The sequence below is a fragment of the Beta vulgaris genome, chromosome 9 (genome assembly GCF_026745355.1).
Source record: "Beta vulgaris subsp. vulgaris cultivar EL10 chromosome 9, EL10.2, whole genome shotgun sequence".
NCBI classification, from domain to species: Eukaryota; Viridiplantae; Streptophyta; class Magnoliopsida; order Caryophyllales; family Amaranthaceae; genus Beta; species Beta vulgaris.
The window spans coordinates 12,345,508-12,365,184 of NC_079210.1; the positions used below are offsets into that span (position 1 = coordinate 12,345,508).

At 34.7% G+C, this 19,677-nt stretch overlaps 2 protein-coding genes across 3 annotated transcripts; one reads left to right on the forward strand and one right to left on the reverse strand.

Moving 5' to 3' along the window:
• Positions 1-716: 716 nt before the first annotated feature.
• LOC104903251 (probable pyridoxal 5'-phosphate synthase subunit PDX2) lies at positions 717-8,339 on the forward strand. The gene is made up of 7 exons (XM_010691262.3): positions 717-890; positions 980-1,107; positions 1,591-1,678; positions 2,300-2,373; positions 2,634-2,822; positions 7,810-7,907; positions 7,984-8,339. Exons 1-7 carry the CDS (start codon positions 839-841, stop codon positions 8,141-8,143), a joined length of 789 nt encoding a protein of 262 aa, XP_010689564.2. The 5' UTR covers positions 717-838; the 3' UTR covers positions 8,144-8,339.
• A 2,089-nt stretch (positions 8,340-10,428) lies between these two features.
• LOC104903252 (beta-galactosidase 8) lies at positions 10,429-18,521 on the reverse strand. 2 transcript variants are annotated; one of them, XM_010691263.4, is made up of 19 exons: positions 17,724-18,521; positions 17,400-17,495; positions 17,090-17,202; positions 16,893-16,959; positions 16,584-16,676; positions 16,234-16,377; positions 16,042-16,130; positions 15,745-15,850; positions 15,545-15,632; positions 15,219-15,337; positions 14,461-14,625; positions 12,869-13,071; positions 12,631-12,740; positions 12,332-12,441; positions 12,124-12,237; positions 11,736-11,834; positions 11,246-11,457; positions 10,818-11,151; positions 10,429-10,678 (listed from the first exon to the last, which is right to left on the reverse strand). In XM_010691263.4, exons 1-19 carry the CDS (start codon positions 17,892-17,894, stop codon positions 10,571-10,573), a joined length of 2,541 nt encoding a protein of 846 aa, XP_010689565.2. In that variant the 5' UTR covers positions 17,895-18,521; the 3' UTR covers positions 10,429-10,570. The 2 variants fall into 2 exon arrangements, with proteins under 2 accessions (XP_010689565.2, XP_048492088.1); XM_048636131.1 differs by having other exon boundaries at positions 17,689-17,829.
• Between the last annotated feature and the right edge of the window lie 1,156 nt (positions 18,522-19,677).

The window sequence follows — 19,677 nt, forward strand, 5'->3', positions numbered from 1 at the left end:
GGTTGACTAAAGTGACAAATGAACAATAGCAAATTGAAACATATTTGAATTTTGAAAATCAACGGCAATTTGAAAATTCGTAAACAACTGAATTTTGGAATAAATCGAAAATGTTCAATCCACAATTGCAATTGTTCATTCAAGAGAAATAATGTGCTTATTACACTAATTTTTTCATAAATGTTTATTCTAAAATTGCAAATGTTCAATCAACAATAGCGTGTGTTCATTGTATTACAATGTTCATTGAAATTAATTGGATGTGTTATTGGTGTGTTTATTACACTAACTTTTTTCATAAATGTTTATTTTGAAATTGCAAATGTTCAATCAACAATAGCGTTTGTTCATTGGAATTAACTGGATGTTTATTGGTGTTTTTGAGGAACTATAAATTGAGGTGGGTCCAAAAATGTTCAGTGCATAATAACAAATGTTCATTGTAAACCGTATCTACCATTCTCAAGATAGATCCGTGTCTACCATCTAATTTACATAGTCGTACCCTCTTATCATATCATTTATCACAAAAATGGAAGGTGGACCCTCATTTGGTAGCTTCGTTTAGTCGTGGGCACTCGTGGTAACACTTGGAAAGGCTCAAACCAATACTGTAATACTGTATGCGGCACTGAGCCACTGAGTGTGAAAGTCTGTTGGGCGGCACGCCATTATGAGGTTTAGGAAGCAGCTACCACATATAAAACTCAAAAAAACGAACGGCTTCAACATTTGCTTCATTTTCCACTCTTCAAATATCATCGTATAATAAATTATTCTTTCTTCTCTCCATTCCATAATTCCATTCCTCTAACAAGCAAGAACAAATACTCTAACTATGGCAATTGGAGTTCTTGCTTTTCAAGGCTCTTTCAACGAACACATCGCAGGTTCTTTTTACTCTCTGTTTTTCCTTATATTACTACTTTACTTTTCTTGCTAATTCCCATAAAAAATTGTGTCGATTTTCTATGTGCAGCACTGAGGAGGATTGGAGTAAAGGGTGTTGAAATAAGGAAGCCTGAACAGTTGGAGAATGTTGGTGCCCTCATCATTCCTGGTGGTGAAAGTACCACCATGGCCAAACTCGCCGAGTTTCATAATATGGTGAGACCTTCTCACTATTTATCTTAAAAGGGATTACTTTTTTTTTGTTTACGATGCTATTGAAGTGAATTGTCACTCGTAAAGTGGTCTTTTTGTAGAATAACTATCTCTTTGATTATATGAATTGCGTTTGTTTGCTCTACTTTTGTTCTATGGAATTTATATTTGACTGTGTTTTATGATTGAATTTTTTGTGAATTTTGAAATGGGAATTTGCATTAGTTTTAAGAAAGTTGAGTTAATTGAAGGAGTGATAGGAGCTAATTTTTTTTTCTCTATTCTCTCTTTTATTGTAACTTTTTGTGAACTGGGTTTCCTTTACTTTGTTGAGTTGTTCTATGAGAATCTTTTCATATGGGTTTTTGATGGGATTTTTGTGATTGTTGAAAAGGGAAATTTGCATTAATTTTAAGAAATTTTGTGTTAGAATTGTGGAATGAGAATACATAATTCAATAATGAATGCTTTCGATGGTGTTAACAGTTTCCTGCCTTGAGGGAGTTTGTCAAGATGGGCAAGCCAGTTTGGGGAACGTGTGCAGGACTGATTTTCTTGGCAAATAAAGTTGTTGGTACAGTTTTCTCTTTCTTAATCTCTATTTTATATATCAACTACCCCTAATAACCAAACAAAATTAATCGCATTCTCTCTTTTTTTTTTTAAAGAAAAGAGAAAAAAGAATCCCTACAACTGCAAAGCAGTTACATATGCACCACTAAAAACAAAAAATAAAACAATATTCTTGAATGACAATTAAATTAAAAACTTACACAAAATCACGTACACGCGATATCACGCACGCAAATCATGCAAAAGATACTAGTTGTCAATTAAGGCAACCATTTTCTTATACTCGTACAAAATACCTCGTTAATTCTTAAATTGTTGACATATTGTCAACCAATAGCTATGTTACTCAGACTCGGATAACCAATGGGTATGTTCTAAGTGTCCCCTCGCCCATTTATGCTTGAAATGAAGTGTTGAAGTTTCCATATCCATGTCGGAGTGTGGAGCATCCGATACGGGTACTTGAGTTCAAGTGAAGAGTCCAAGTGTCATGGACCAATTGTAAGAATTTATATTGAATGCGGAGGGATATGAGTCTGAATGTGTTTATAATCTAGAACTGGAAAACATATGAAATTACTATGAAATAAGCTAACCATCTGCACGGACTTGGGTTTTTCAGGTCAGAAAGCTGGTGGACAGGAACTTGTTGGAGGCCTTGATTGCACAGTCCACAGAAATTTCTTTGGTAGCCAGGTAATTTTGGGAGCTTTTGATTCCTGTTGTTTGGTCTGGCAATATGAAAATTTGCATTATTGGCCTGAAATCTCTTTGGCGTTGTCTAAATATTTAGAATTTTAGACTGTTCAATCTCGTCATGAATATAATGGTATATGCTAGTTGAGTGTAGTATTTGGTTTTCACGGAAAAATCAAGCAACTTTTAACTGTGTTATTATGTTGGGTGCTGTCTTTCCCTTGTGGAACTTAAGATAATAAAAAGTTTTCTTTTTGCAGATTCAAAGTTTTGAGGCAGATATCTCTGTTCCTCATATAGCAGATAAAGAAGGTGGGCCTCCAGGCTTCCGAGGTGTATTCATACGTGCTCCTGCTATCCTTGAAGTGGGTTCAGAAGTTGAAGTTTTAGCAGAAGTTCCTGTTCCCGACACACTGAAGAATTCAGATGCAGCAAAGGAGAGCGCAGAGGTTAGCTAAGGATTTAGTAATTTGAGGTTTTATTTAATATGACTTATCACATATGAACTCTGGTGGGTCAGTAAAAGAGTTCAATTATATGTTTATGGACAAGTTTGAAGCTAATTGTCATGCATAATTTCCATATCAACCTGTGGTGTATCCAATGGTTTAGATCTGTAACGGAATCTTTTTTGTGTTTCGTGAGATTTTTATATTATCCTTTCATAGTTCTTTTTTCCACAAACTTAGTCTAAGGCTGACCGAATCAGATTGTGGACATGCAAAGCCTAGTTTAGGAGGAGTTTGTGGTTGCTTGTCTCCTTTCTCGAAGTTTCTCCTCGTTAGTCAAGCTAAGAATTCCACTTTATTAGAGGATCTGAAGGAAGGCATGTCCAAAACCTTGATAAGGTGCTAATCCTAATCTCAATCCAAGGTCCTAGAGGTTTTGAAAAGTGAAGGTATATATGGATTAAAGGGTCCTTTCTGTTTTGTTGCTCGATACTTGTTTAATTTTCCTCCTTTTCTGACTCAACTAGTTTTTAGGCCCGGGCTTTTGCCCCGGATAGTTATAATGTTCATTTATTAATATTTTACTTTCCAGTGATATCACCAAACATTACTTGGATTAGTGGTCAAAAGTTTAGTATATAAGCTTGAAATCACAGGATCAAATCTTATACCATACATTTTCTAATTTTTTTTTATTGTATTTGGATTACATGAAGTAAACACTCTAAGGGAGAGCACCGCGTGGCATAGTTCCTTGTTTGAGAACGCCTTTCAAGATATTAGTATAGACGTGTAGTCTTTCCTGCTGTGTCATCCTAAGACATAGGTTTTGAGAATCACAGATCCAGGAATTGATCCCTTGTGTATATGCTTGAAGAGTTCTGTGGTTCTTTCCCTTGGCAATAAATTCAACTTTATTGTAGTTAGAGGGCTTAGAGTTTGGTGAAACATCGACCAAGTTGTAGCCACCGATGCCATGTGTTTAGCCTGTTCAAGCTATATAGTTGGACGAATTCTAGGCTCTGGGCCAGTTTTCACAGACCTTCTCTTTTCCCCCTCTTATTTTCATCATCAGAAAATGATTAGTTTATACTTATTAGAAGAAGTGTTTCCATTTCTAGGTGCCCAAATGAACAAATTAGGGAAGTTGGCCAAATTTTTTGTGGGATTTGGAAGAATTCTTTATCACCAGTTTTGTAATTGTACCTTTTCTTTGAAGATAAAATTAGAAGATATTTTGTACTTATTTGTATCTCGATCATTACAGCCACTTGATGATAATAGATAATTCATTAGATGAAAAAGAGAAGTAAGAGAAGAGCTAAAACAAGAACTCATTGGCGTTGATGAAATTTTGTGAAGAACTTTTGGAAGTCTATGAGAAATTGGAGAGTACGAGAATTTAAAGTGTCAAAGGGAACAAGTGTGTCTGTGTGTGGAATAGGAGGAAATAGAAAGGAGGTCATTACAGAAAATGTGGGGAGGTAGAATATGGAGGAAAAGTAAGGGGTGGGGGATTTCACAAATTAGAATTTTTTGGAATTTTCAACCCAATCTTTAGCTGAATATTTTTTCTCTGTAAAAAAAACTTTGGCAGGGCGGTTTGGGCCTGTCAATTGCGTTGGTCCAAGTCCAAAGAAAAAATGTTCTGCTGTTGAAGCTTGTGGGCTACGACCCACAAACATAGAAGTCCTGCAAGGTTGATTCTTCTTGCATTATGGATAGACAATTGAGTGATACCTGTTTCCCAAAGTATCTTTCTCTAGGAATATGCTTAATACAGTGGGCTATGGCATTGTGTTTCCTTTCAGAGAAGCAGTGAGAAGCTTAGTATGGATATTGATTGTGTTCAAGTCATAAGGTTTAAACAAACTCTTTCTCCATGACTTGTGACTTGTGAGCATCTGAAAATGGTTGATGTACTGGAAGGTAGCCAATTTTCATGAACAAGTATCCAGTTTGTGGTGCTATGTAGGTTCCTTATCCTTAATGAGATGGAGTTTGTCAACCTGCTATTTGATCATTTGCATGTATGGTGGGCCAGGTTTTTGGGGGTGGAGAGGTGGTTAGAGACTGAATTAATTCATTGGAAAATGGAATTGGTTTCAAATTAAACAGGCTTGTGAGAGTTGTATTTCCAGAGTTTATAACATAAGAGGAGTTTCATCAATGTCATGACCAATTCTCTTGGTCATTTATAACAATTATCTAATAGAGATTTTTCCTTTTCTTTCTACACCTTCTTTCCTTTGCTGTGAATAGATGGCTGTTTTGTCTTTAAGCCAAACTATTTGCTTGATCATTTGTTGTATGTCTGATTATGCATGTCAACTCTTTGCTTGAGAAGACAATACCCTTAACTCTACGAAGGCTTGTAGTTACTGGAGGGAAGGAACTTTTACACTTGCAGTTAGCTATGTTGCACAGGAACAAAAGAAGGGGGGTAAGATATAAATGGGTAAATTTGGAAAAAGATATATCTTAAACAATATGAAAATCAGAAACAAATCCAATCATTTCTTTTCTTTTCTTTCTGCCAAGAAATCTAAAATCTTATTTCAGCCATCGTCAATATAATACATAAAAAAGGTATAATTTGATAATTAGAACAAGAGATAAAGAAGGTATTAGAGTTAGTTTCAGTTGTCTAGAAGGAAGGTATTACTTATTAGAGGAAAAAAAATAATTTTGAGACACTCAGATACTTGAGGCGGAAAAACTTGTTTGTCGTTTAAAGAAGGGTTTCCAAAATTTCCGTGGTTTTCCAAGTTTGTGGAACCAAGTGAAACCTTCATGAGATTTTTTGATGCATCAAAGGTGGATAGGGAGGGCATGATGAGTTTGATTAGGTCATATAAGTGATATTCAAGATCTCTGGAAATAGCTGATTTTTTTTAGTTAGGTTACTGTTAGAGCTTGTGTTTTTTTTTTGGTTGTAGGTTGAAATTTTTCATCACAATCAACTAATGAACAAAAATGTTATACATAGACCATCTTTAGCTCAGCTGAATGCACAATACAATGCAATCAGTATAGCATGGCCCTGTTCTGCCTCTTTGGAAACTGGAATTGTGACTATCTCAACAACTAAAGACAAGTGAGTTGGTTTATTTGACAGGGAAAAAGCATAATCATGTCACTGATTTACACTTTGCCTTCAGATGTCATTGTATTATATTATTCCCCAAGGCCTTATGACTCTTGCATCCATGAAAATGTTGATAACTTGATATCTGAATTCAAAGAAATGGTGTAAAGTACAAACTTCAGCAGTAGAGGCTGATGGTTATTTTTAGAATGACCCTCAATAGAAGAGAGACCTTTTTTTTCCCTATTTTTAGCTTGAACCTAGTATCGAGCATTAATAAAGATACTGAAGAATCTGTTAAGAGAGAGTAAGCTGCACCATTGATGTGAATGCTATGGTCTGAATTATAAAAGTCTCTATGTGATAGGACTAATGGCTCCTTTGGTAGTCGTTAATAAATAGTAATAATGGGAAGGAATCTTAAGTGTAATGTTACAAGGGAAGCACCCTTAAAATCTCTATTGGAAGGCATATTGAACCCCCAAGTTTGTATTTTTTTTCTTCATGGGGAAGCAATCTCACCCTTAAGCTTGTATTTTTTTCTCCAAGGGGAAAGCAATCTTCATACTACTCATCACCACCTATAAGGTGGTATTGGACGAGAATGAAATTTCAAGAAGAAAAATAGACACTTTAGGTAAATTAGCATTACCATAGGAATGAATGACAATTTCCTTCACAAATTTACATACAAATTAATTCCTGTTACCACCATTTATAACCAACTACAACGGGCCGTAAGGGTAATTATTAGCCCAGGTGCAGCTATTGAGCATTAAAAGCTTAACAACACACGTAGAACGCTTTAGCATGAAATCAGGAAGTAAACGGTGTCTACAAATTCACACCTCATATATAGGAACCAACCTGGGCGGTGTATGTTTCATCTGTAACTTTTAGATTTCTACATTATGAAATTGTCTGCCAATGAACTCCAAACTCTAATGGTGGTGAATAGTCTGACACTCTCATAGGGATAGCAGATATCATGTCCCAATATCAAATATACTTCATTCTTTTTTAATTGCAATGTTTTCCCTTATTTGGGAGTTACATTAATTGCAACCTTTCCTTCTATGATAATAGGTTCACTCTATCTCTCTTCTAACACATGGGTCCCACTTCTATCTCTATCTCTATCTCTCTCCTCTTCACATGGCCTTTTTAAGTAATGGGCCGAGAACAAAAGAAGTATGTCATATGACGGGGGCACCATTGATTGTATTATTTGGTACTCTAATGTAGGAAGAGCTGGTCGTGGGCATAGGAGTAAGAAGAGAGAGCTTAATTTTGTTGGCTTGATGGATCCTATATTAGTTTCTACAGTCTGTACTAGTTATTTGTAGAGGAAGTGAAGGACCTAATAATCATTTATGGTTGGACTAGAAGATTTGAGGGTTGGCCGTAGTTTCAGTAAAACTAACAAGAAAACACCCTAAATTAAATTTAACCCACTCCTAACTACTTTGCATCTCAACCACCATCCATGTTTTCACTTTCTTGCCAGTTGGCGTCACATGGCAGTTTATGGTTGTTACTTGAAAAAATGCCTCACTTGAGGATGGTTTTATTTGATTGTCCACTGAATATTATCTTGTAAAACTGGTACTGTTAGTTGCTTGAATATTTGTCAAAGTAAAGGGGTGGTATTTGTTTTTGGTTGATTATTTTTACGTCTAAATCTGCTCTTGCTGATGTGTGAAATTATGGACTCCAAAGGATTAGGTGTTTGGAAATCATTCTTTGTTCAAAAGGCCGAACTTTATGCATATGATTGGTGTTGTTGCTTGCTTTCTTTCCTTGATCAAAATGAACATTTATTGATAGCTAGATCATTATGAGATTCATTGGCCACACGTTCAATCGGAAATTTCATGTCGGCATACCTGATTTTTATAGGTGAATCCTGAATCTCTTAACAAAGTGATTGTAGCTGTAAAGCAAAGGAATTTGCTAGGAACGGCCTTTCATCCGGAATTGACTGCTGACAGTAGATGGTAATTATTGGACATTTCTTTTATCAGTAAATCTGTTTTTCCCCATTTCTTTCAATAAACTTAGTGTTGTTTGCAGGCATTTGTACTTCATAAAGATGGTTAATGACCTCAGCCAGGAGACTGAGACCGAGACCGAGACCGAGTCCGAGTCCGAGAGCACAAGCAGTATCATCAAAGCAGGAGACTTGGGTGCCTTGCAAGATCAAAAGATTGAACTCCCCATTTACTTACCTTAGCAGAGTATATGAATATAGCTTGGTTATAATTTTATAGTTTTAGTAGGATAATCTCAGGAAGATATAGGTTATTTGCTTCACTTTGAAATGAATGTCCATATTCGTATAACCTAAGCATTTGCTCAGACTCACACCGACAAAAGTTGGCCTCTATTGTTGACAATGTTAAAAGTTTTTGATTGCTTTGCTTTTTGAAGTATATTGTTGACAATGTTAAGAGTGATGCTATTATCTTTGATGAAGATGGTGAAACATTTTCACAGCATAATTCTTTTACAATCTGACTTCCATGTGAAGCATCCTATCTCAAATGATGGTGCGGCATAACGAGGAATCTCCACATGATTATTAGTAGGAAAATTCGTCATGACAAAACTTTACTTCCTTCGTTCCTTATTGATGTTCCTAGTTAGATTCTTGGCACTATTTGAAATAATATAGAATCTTCTAAATTGTTTATAATTTATAAGAAAAAACATAGTAACGTCTTGTTTGATTACTCTCAATTATTACTTTGATAATATTAAATTTTTATAATTCTTAGAAATATATAATTACAAATATTTATAGTCAAAGATGCGCATTAACAACGGTACAATTCAAACCAAGAACATTATCAATAAGGAACGAAGAGAGTATATTTTTTTAGGCGATGTAACTCCTTAATTTTTTTTGCAAGAAACAACTTTATCCTATTTTCTGGCGCTGATTTACTAGTCTTCAGTATTGAGCTACTTAAATCCCTTGTTGCTCTACATATATGTTGGGTTTTTACTATTTTTGAAGATAAAACGGAGGGAAGGGGTAAAAATAAAAACCCAACGCACATGTGGCATTGATAGAAAAAGTGATAAAAACTATGAATTATGTGGGCCCACTCGAGAAAATATGGTGGGATTGTATCTCGCGAAAAAACAAATTTTAAGGTGTTAAGTTGTCAGAAAAATTATAAAAGATTGTTTCCAGCAAAATGTAGTATATAACAGATATATTTTGATAAATTATCCTTATTCATATCATCATTTGTACTTGTCAGTAACAACATAGTGATTCTTACCATTAACCTAATAACGCATATGCCAAAAACCAAATTTATGCTCGTCATTAACGCATATTGCACTACCAACTATGGTGTGGTATGTCGCAATACTTGCATAGACGAATTTGTATATCTTAGTCACAATTTTGTTAAGCTCCGTCTAGTTAGATCAAAGACACTTTTATTCGAAACTAAGTATTCTTGGGTTCGGTTCATTGCAGGAAGAGTTAGAGAGCCAAGGAATAATGAAAGTGAAAGGGGTAGGAATTTAGGAGGAAAGAAGAAGGTAAAAAATAGGGATGAAAATGTGGCATCACTTCTAAGTATGAAAATATTTTCCACCCATTTTGAAATCTATTTGTCATTGACAAACCAAAGGAAAATGAGAAGGCTACTTTTTTTAGCAGTGATAAAACGCTTATTATAAGCGGGCGACATGTCCACTCACAGGGGTGAATGGGTAATTTAGTAACTAGAAAAGGGGTAAAATGGTAATTTAACAATTTAAATGAAATCAATATGGTATTTAGGGAATTGACTACGGAATGGAAGGGGAAAAGAGATATATAAACAAGGGTTGAGTTACCAAAAGCATGGATTCAAAAACACAATTACAGGTTGATTTAACAATAAACAGGGTTTCAAACACACAAACAAGGATTCTTATCAATAATCAATTGTACTTTTCGCAGTAAAAGTTGAATGGAATACGCAAATCAATGCAACTTTTTGCTTTATGACAAAAATCACATGTTTACTTTTTGACAAACCGGAATTGATTTAACAATAACATGTGTTTCAAACGCACAAAAATTACAACATGGGTTCTTATCAGTAACCAATTGTACTTTTTGGAACAAATGTTATCAGTGTCACTTTTTGACTTAATATTATTTTAATGCTTCTCACAATATTTTATTAATATAAATCTGTGAGTGGACAAAGGTGTCCACTCACAATGAGCGTTTTATCATAGCTTTACTTTTTCCGATAATATTTTCTACACCAACCAAACACTTTCTTATTGTTTAATGTTTATGTCATCTGTCATATACAATTATACATCTATTATATCTGCTGTCCTAGTGAAGATAATTAATGAACGGGAAAAATTCAAATTATGAAATCAGCATCCCCATGGGGTTATAGCAGAAATCACACCTGCACAACTGGATGTATGGCACCCTAACGCATTCACTAGATGAAGACATTAGACATGAAAGCATTTCACCAACACACATACACGGGTCCACTACTTGCTTTAGTTTCCCATATGAACTTCTGAGAAGGAATATACAATGGGAGTTTTTGTTCAATAATGCACTAGAGAATGATGCTTATGTTATGATTTTAGTATATTGGGAAGGTTCACAAATCATAATCGTAAACTATCCACAGATAGCTTCTACAGCTAAACTTTTCTTCACTCCTATACACGGATCACCAAATGTGGCCACTGATACTCCGATGTTGCAACTGCGAGCTCCAACACAAGCCTATACGAAAATTTTGATGGTCAGAGACGTCAATTGGAAGATTTTGTAAATCACATACAAACTTCAAAAAATGAAAAAAATTATATAAAGAAATGAGAAGGTAAACTGATAAATGATCAAGAGTGTATGGATATCCCACCTTCTGCACAATTTTCTGTGCTTGGAGACTCCTGCATGTACCATGTGCATAACTCCCACAGGATCCTTGTGGAGTACCGAAGCTTACAAACTTGATTGAAGAAATGACTTGATTTGATGAAGGGCACTCCAGTGAAAGCGTAGGCACTGATTTCTTTCCTGTTTGATCTGTATTCCACATATCAACAGGCGGTGGGTGAGACTCTGATACATGTGAGCATATGCTCCCAACTTGTTTGGTGGTGAAAGATATCTTTGTTGGATCTCCTCCAATCTCTTCAAACACAACGAGCACATTACCACTCGGTTTCACCCATGAACGAGGTACATGGTACCTGCAACTCAGTTATTAATTTTCGGGTTCATAACTTCAGGTTTGAACGAAGAACTTTGGCTAGAAAGGGAAAACAAAGATGTCTTGATGCTTACAATTCTTGAGATGGTTTTCCACATTTCTTGAGACATTTGTTAGACTTATAAGGCCCTTTGTAATTACAATAGTCCGTACAACCACTGTCTGGCGAGCTCAAAGCTGGCCAATACCGTCCGATACTCTGCCCATTCACCCAAGCCTCGCCTTTCCCCATCCCCGTAAAATCCAGAGCAAGTGGGTCATTCCCATCAGGAGCATCAAACAGCGTCTGAGAAGCAAATCTTTCAGGATCAGCATCCCATCCATAACTACTAAAATTTACATAATTAAGAGGCACAAGCACAATTCGCAGCTATCTGCTTCTTCTTTAGCTTCAAAAACATTCATCATCTTAAATATATAAATTAGCACTTTCATCAACAAGCAGTCAGGTCATGAAATGCATGCATGCTTAGAACAAAAAATGAGAGAAATGTATTGAAGGGTGTTAGCACTAAGTTATTGCTCCCAAAGATGAATATTCAAGCTGCGAGAATTTCAGCTTACCTTGTACCATGTTAGAGGCTGGTTCTTAGGGAAAGAAGATGAGTCCCAAAGGGAGGAACTTCCGCTGGATAGATCTAAGTCCTCGCCTTTCAGTCCAATCTGCAGTTTTACATAAAAGGGGAAAAATTGATTCAAACTACTTAGACATTAACAATCCACAGACAATACATACGGGAGATGTCTACAACAGGTGTCCCATCCTTTGTCTTTGCAGCTCTTTTCCTTTTTCTTTCCCTTTGTCCAAAACAGGTCTCACTTATAAGCCTAGTGCTTCACAACTAAATGGACCATTTTATACCCAAACACCTGTCAAAAGTTAATATAGAAAACCTACACAACAATAAAAAACAAAAATAACTCGAAGAATTTTTATTTTCGAAAAGAGGACCTGATATGTCCATGGCTGCGAAGAGAGATCAAGAGTAAGGCCACCGTTAGAGCTTCTCAGTGATACAGGACCAGTAACACCAGCACCCGCCAATTCATAAAATGCTCCATAATTCTACAAAAATATATGTACTACCTAGTAAGTTTTTGACATATACTATATATTCGGTTGTATGCAGATGGTTTTCTATGTAGTATTGGTTACTGACCGCAAGTCCCACTGTCAAGCTTAAGAGGTCAACTGTGTTCTTTCCCGGGTTAAGTGTTGCAGGAATGTCCACTGAAATCTTATGGTTTCCTGTTGGAGCAAATCTGGTAGCTGCCTCAGCACCATAAAACAACACAATGTTATAAGAAGAAGATGCAGATATCTGAAGGACGGCTAAAGAAAATGTAGACATCTTAGATGTGATTTCCAATTACACGATATCATATGGCCTCTCAATAAACTGAACAAGCTCATTTCACATTATCTCGAATGGTGGTTATAAAAACCTATAATCTCTACCTATAAGCTTCCCGTTGATGAAAGCATGAAGGCCATGACCGAGTGATTCCACATGAAGAACAGTCTGAGATCCATTCTGAAGTAATGATTCACCATATTTGATAATGATGCTGCAATACATCAAAAAGGTTAATATTTCAGAGACATCCAAAGAAACTCAACAACGGTGATAAGGATGATATGCGGACTGATAATGATTGAATAGGTGGTGTAAGACCAAACAACTTGAATACAGTACCTTGATGAATACCACAAGTAATCACTTTTGTCAGCTGTAGTATTTATTTGCTCCAGTAGGCCTGGTTTTACAAGCGTTTTCGTCTTTGATATGCCTACTGGTTCCCTAAACCAACTCCACGTTGATGCAATGTCTCCAGAAGAGTCAAGGTTATATTTCACAGACTGAGGTATGAATTTTGGAAGCATTGCCATAGAATTAATCTGTACAAAATATAGTTTCCATCAACTGCTATGTTTCTGCCTGAAAATGGAGTAGGAACTACGTAGCTTGGAAAATTTGACAAAATTTTGACGCCAAAAGATGAATTATTGCTACCAACCAATCAGGAGAGATGCTTTCTTGGAACACAAAATTTGTACCTAGTATTTCGAAACAACTACGTCAAATAGCACATGCCATCTTTAAAATCTTCCAAGTTCAATTTTTGTAAATTTCAAGAACACAGACAAAACTTTTAGTTACAATATGTTTCACCTTTCCTACTAATTGAACTTCTAATAAACATTTATATTAATAATCTTTTGGCCTTTCCTTTTAGTTACATTCATTCAATAATAATACTTCCTCCGTTCTGTTTGAAATGAAACATTGGGTGAAATGACACTATTCATTGATCAATTTTGACTCCAATTTATCGCCATTATATAAAGAAAAACATAGTCAAGTGGGATATTGTCAGATTCGTGTCGATGCATACTACTCCCTCCGTCCCATAATATAGTGCCTAAATCATTTTTGGTGGGTCAAATTTTAAAATCTTTGACCGAATATTCTCATTTGTATATATAAAAAAACATATTCAAGTGATATCTTGTAAGATTCGTCTCAATGTGTAGTTTCATAATATCAACTTTTTAGATTTTTTATTAATACGGAATTGAAGATATTAAAGGTCAAAGTTACGTCTTGAAACCGTGTAAAAAAGAAACAAGCACTATATTATGGGACGGAGGGAGTATCAAATTATAACTTTTTTATATTTTTTACGTGTCCACAACTAAAGATATTAATGATTAAAGAAGCGAATTGGATTGCGTGAAAAAACAAACGTTTCATTTAAAACATAATGGAGGAAGTATAAGAGCCATGCCTTTCCATTAATTTTAATTTGTCTCTCTGTTAAGTACATCATTAGATAGTTCAATCTCCTAATTTGATGAGAGGACTAATCTGAACCTAGAATGAGATATTTAACTAAAGGTCTTCAAAAGTACTTTTTCTTATGAATTACTTTTTTCCCTTGAGTTGCTTAAGTTATTTTTTTTCATCATTATTTCTTTCTGCAAGTCATCAGTATTATTATCAACCCTCTGTTTCCTTCTTTAATGCTATTGCTATCAATCACAACCCCAGATTAGATTCCATGCTTAAAATAGTTAATCCTACACATCGTACACTTGTGCTCTGAGTGGAATAGAAAAGTAGTTTCATTACTATATGCAAAGTGGTGAGAATCCTCGTTTTCACTTTTTGAAGGGATCCTCTAAATAAAAGTTTTGCCTCTTCATTCTCAAATGATTAGAACTAGTAAAAAGATTATTTTTTGGGCGGAGGAACTAGTAAAAAGATGTTTCTGAGAAATAACACACCTTTGCAGTATTTAGCACCACATTTTTGCAGTCAGGCAAGATGCTCACAGACCATGCAGGTAACTGATATGAGTTGCCATTGAATTTCACAGTTGCATCGGATTGCGTACCCACATTGGCCAGGAATGCAGCACATAATCCTGAATCAGTTTTGTACATTGTAGCCTGAAAGATGGAATCTTTTAGGAACTATAACTATGAGGTCTCTTCAGAACTCCAAAGACATGAGAATGTGTTCAACTAGGAAGCTTAGAAGTTAGAACTGCAAAAACAGTAATCTTCAAACTAAGAACATGACCACATTTCAGTGGTACAACAGTGCTCATAAAACCTCTTACAACGAGCAAAAACTCCTGGTTATATAATAAATGCCATAACTTTAGACCTAAATTATGGTTAACTAACTCAAAAGATATAAATAGAAAGGATTTCGCCTGCAAAAGAATGCTAGCTAGTATAATGATTTGGTGATGCTTTACTTCTGGTATTGTGTTATTCTAAAAGTAGCTCTTTCTGAAGTATGCCATGGAACAACTCTTCATACTGCTCCTGTTTAAAACTGAGCTCTAAAAAACCAGATAATTCCAGGTAGATTTGACAGTCTTCTTTAGCTGTATCTCCATGATTACAGTAAATCGTCAAGCTTCTAGTAACATACAACGATTAGGAGATAGCTAAAGCAATAAGAAGTCTATCATTGTACAAACATACAAAAAGATACCAGAGATTGCTATGAAATCAAAAATTATGGATCATACCTCCAAATTTGGTCCTAGAGAAGAGTATACGGGATCAGTTGCCACCAATGCTGCTTCACAAAGCTTTATTGCCTTGTGTACATCTTTGAGGTGGCCCCATTTTGGCTGCCTGACAATACCTAGATTTTATTTAAGAAAAAAGAATATACGGACGTCAAAAGAAACTTTCAGATGAATTAATGATGCTCCATAATCATGTATATATATGTTGCTCAACTTGAATTGGTTTTTAGGAAGTTATAGTTTTGCAGGGGCAGTAGCAGCTCTTCATCAACATGAATTGACTCGAATAATAAACTCTATTATCAAAGAGATTATGAGCATACCATACTCATCAATTGGAGCATCATAATCATAAGTTGTAGTGATGAATGGTCCACCAGAAGTGTGATCAAAGTTGGTTCCTCCATGGTACTGTTTGGTACAAAGGAGGCATATCAGTTCAGATTTCAGTATATTTTCTCATAGAAAAGTGGAGCTCAATTATAATCATTAAAATACATCAGAAATAGAATGCTAGTACTACCATGTAATAGTTTTGCATTGTACCCCCTCTTTGGTAAAATCGTGCCACTGCAAAAGCTAGATCTTCAACAGGTCGATATGGTATAGGACTGCCAAAGGCAGAAAACCTAACACCCAAGGAAGACTTGGCAATTAGAAGCTGGAAAGTGTGTACTGAATGAGGAATTAAAAAAGAGAGGGTGGATAATAGATGTTTTATTTATTCTTTAAGCATGTAATTAGATATTATTCCGGTTACTAGCAGAAAAAAAAAAAATGATACATTTGGTTCAAAATATGACTGGCTCTTGAAACTCACCATCCACTCCAATTCTCAGTCCATAGTTTTGGCTTTTGATTGGAATTTGGTGTAAATTGGTCACAGTAAAAACCATTACATGTATTAATCTGTATGTAACAACCAGAAACAATAAATAAGATCAGAGAACTGTTTTCTCCTATGACAAATAAGAGATACCGACTTTCATAGCAAACGTCGATTTCGGCTTACAATGGGATCAGGAGCATCTGCTTGCTGACACATAACCCATGGCACTCCAGTATCCAAAGACACAGCCATGTTTGCTGCCCACTTAATGTAAGATTTTGCAGCTGACCCATATGCTGAATCAATATTACCATACTCATTTTCAATCTGTTATTAGCAAAACAATTTACTATTACCAACTATATATCAATATCAACAAATGCTCAGAATTGACCCATGTCATCAGAATTTTAAATAGTCAAAGAAAGATAAGTAAGTATAATAAATTGAATATGGTTAGGAATTAGATATATGCTCAACTACCAAAGATTTTTCAACCTTACTATAATGATGTATTATATCATAGAGCTAACCTGGGACAAGATTATGGGTCCTCCTTGTGAGCCATATAAGTTGTTTTTCTTCATTAAATCCACAATATAGGCCGTGAATCGCTGCATTTCTTCCTGTATCATAATGCACAAATTATTTCAGCATCAACTTATTCTAATTCAAACATCAAGCAATAACTAAGGATTAATAACAGCAGTAAACACATGGTTCCATCATAAACCGTAATAGTGAATGTCATTATTATTATTATTATTGTTAGTCCTTAGGGCTGCATGTATCAAAATCGAAAAATATTATAAACGCGAAATAACAAGGGAAAATAGGAGGACCTTGAACGGCTTGTTGTCGGTCCGAAATTTAATTCCCGGAACAAAATGCAGCCATAGAGGAAACCCACTGCATTAGTAACATATAATCATCAAAAGTTCCAGAAAACTACATCATAACAAAAGTGGTACATGATTAAACTTAACACTATAATTAGCAAATTTTAAAAGAGAGATTGTAATTGTAAAATTGTAATTACCCATAATTCCATTCAGCGCAAACATAAGGACCAATCCGAAGATGAACATAAAGCCCAGCTTCCCCAACCAATTTGACAAACTTGACTAAATCTTTTCTTCCAGAAAAATCATACTGCATTTATTACCAAAAATGGGATTACAATTAAATACTCTTCTTTGTGTCAAAGTCATTTTACTTTACTACCTAATTCACAACTTCATTAAATGAAGTTTCTTAGATTATGAAATACTACCATAAACCCAATTAAAATTCTTCATTACTACTCTATATTATTAGATCAAAGTACAAATTTAGATTAAAATAAAAACCTGGCCTTGAACTGGCTCATGCAAATCCCAGAAAATATACGTCTCAATTATATCTAATCCTCCATCCTTGGATTTTTGAATGAGGTCCGCCCACATCTGTTTGCAACAATATTAATTAGAAAAGATAATATAAAAATACTATAACCAATATTTCCGTTCTCTTTTGATGTTCCTAGTTCGCTTTTTCTGTCACAACATGATTTTAAGTAGGGACACTAAAAAAAAAAATCTAGGAACATATAAAATTAAACTAATTACCGAAAGAAAAAAAATCAATAATTTTTTATACCATAGAAATCCAAAAATTCGTGTAATCAGACAGACCTCGGGAGTGCTGCGAGGGTAATGAATGGAGCCAGAGACAAGAACACGACGTTTGCCATCAATGACTAAAGCTCGATGATCATACGTCACATTATTCACAGCAAACGACGTCGTTGTAACAACACCAAGAAAAACCACCATTAACAGCAATAACATTATTCTCTTACCCATTATCTTGTTCAAACAAAAACAACAAAACTCCACTTTTTTTTTTTTAATAAACTAAAGTTACTTCATTTTATGTTTTCACCAAATTTAAAGCAAAAAACTTCAAATAAAATCGTGGAGTGTTTTAGATATTACTGTATTAAAGTTTTAAGCTAAGCAAAAATGAGAAAGCAAAATGTTGCTTAGCCGTTTTGTTTAACAAAACCCAGAAAAAAAGAATCTAAGAAGTAAAAATGTGAAGAAAAAGCTTTAACGAAGAAAATCTCTCCACGATACGTCACCGTTTTTTTTTTTCTCTCTCATATATTTATTTTCGTTTCTGATGAAATTATTTCTATAATGTAGGTTGTGGATTGGGTAGATATATACGGAAAATATCTGTTTAATGTTTTTATAATATTATGAGATAATGATGATAAATATAAAAATGGAGATAAGAGAGACGTATATGAGTTTTGTAGGTATTGAAGAAGGGAATAATGGTGATGGATGAGTCATAGCATTTCAACTGCTGCACTTTGTGTGTTTTAGTTTTATGGAGGAGGTAAGTGAGTGAGTGAGTGAGTGAGTGAGTGAGTGAGTGAGTGAGTGGGGACTATTAAGAGTGAGTTGGACTGTTGAAGAAGTGAAACAAACAACAAAAGAGGCATAACTCATAAGGCATTTATCAAGTGATTCAAGGTAGGTACACCTTAACGTGGAATGGTCCCGCCAATGTAGGGAAGAGCTTTAAAACAAACGCGTATATGGGTCCATGACCAAGCTAATTCGATCCGATTAATTTGGTTCCAATTTAGACTAGAAAATAAAGACTTCATTTCAAATTAACATGGAATTTGATACAATCACTCGAACCTAATCCAAATCTGCTAGTCCCGAAATAAAATACCTCTGACTAGAAATTTGGAATTTTTTTGTTATAATTATTATCATTGATATTACTTCATACTACCTCTGTTTTTATTTAGTTGCAACGTTTTGACTTTCACGCTTGTCAATGTACAATTTCAAATCGTTTTATCTCTAATTGTATGTAAGTAAAAATTATAAAAATTTGATATTATGAAAGCTTACATCGAAACGAATCAAACAAGACCCCACATGACTATATTTTGTTTAACATATAAATCAATAAATGTGGTCAAATAAGAGAACATGAATAGTGCAATTTGTCAAACGTTGCAACTAAAAAAGAACGGAGGTAGTAATTATTAGTAGGAAAAAAATCAACGAATTATCTTTTATTAAAAAAAAATCAAAAAATTACCTTTCGGTTTTTTAAATCTACCTTAACCACAAAACTTACTTTTCAAAATACAACGAAATGATGATTACCACCAAGTTTGACCGTTTATTTTGATATTAATTTATACGTGGAGAGTCACATAATCTTCTCCAACAACTATTTGTGACGCCGCTACCAGGTTTTTTTTTATTGTTCGTATTTGTGGATTCATCGAACAATCCGTCCACGTTGAGTTTCAAATGGTGTTGGAAAAAGTTATGTGATGACCTTGCGTAGGTCAATGATGGAATTAAACAGTCAAACTAAACGAAAATCATGATATAGCAGTATTTGAAAGAAATTTGTTATAAAGGTAGTTTTTTAAAAGAAAATATTTTACAAGGTTATTTTCTAAAACATTTTAATCCTTAGTAATACTATATCCTACATTTAGTAAGATTTAGGAAGTGTTAGGTCTGTTCTCTTCACTTTGTTTTTTCTGAATTTTTCTTGACTTTCTTATTTTTTATATGAGTATTAAAAAATAAGGTTCTTACAACA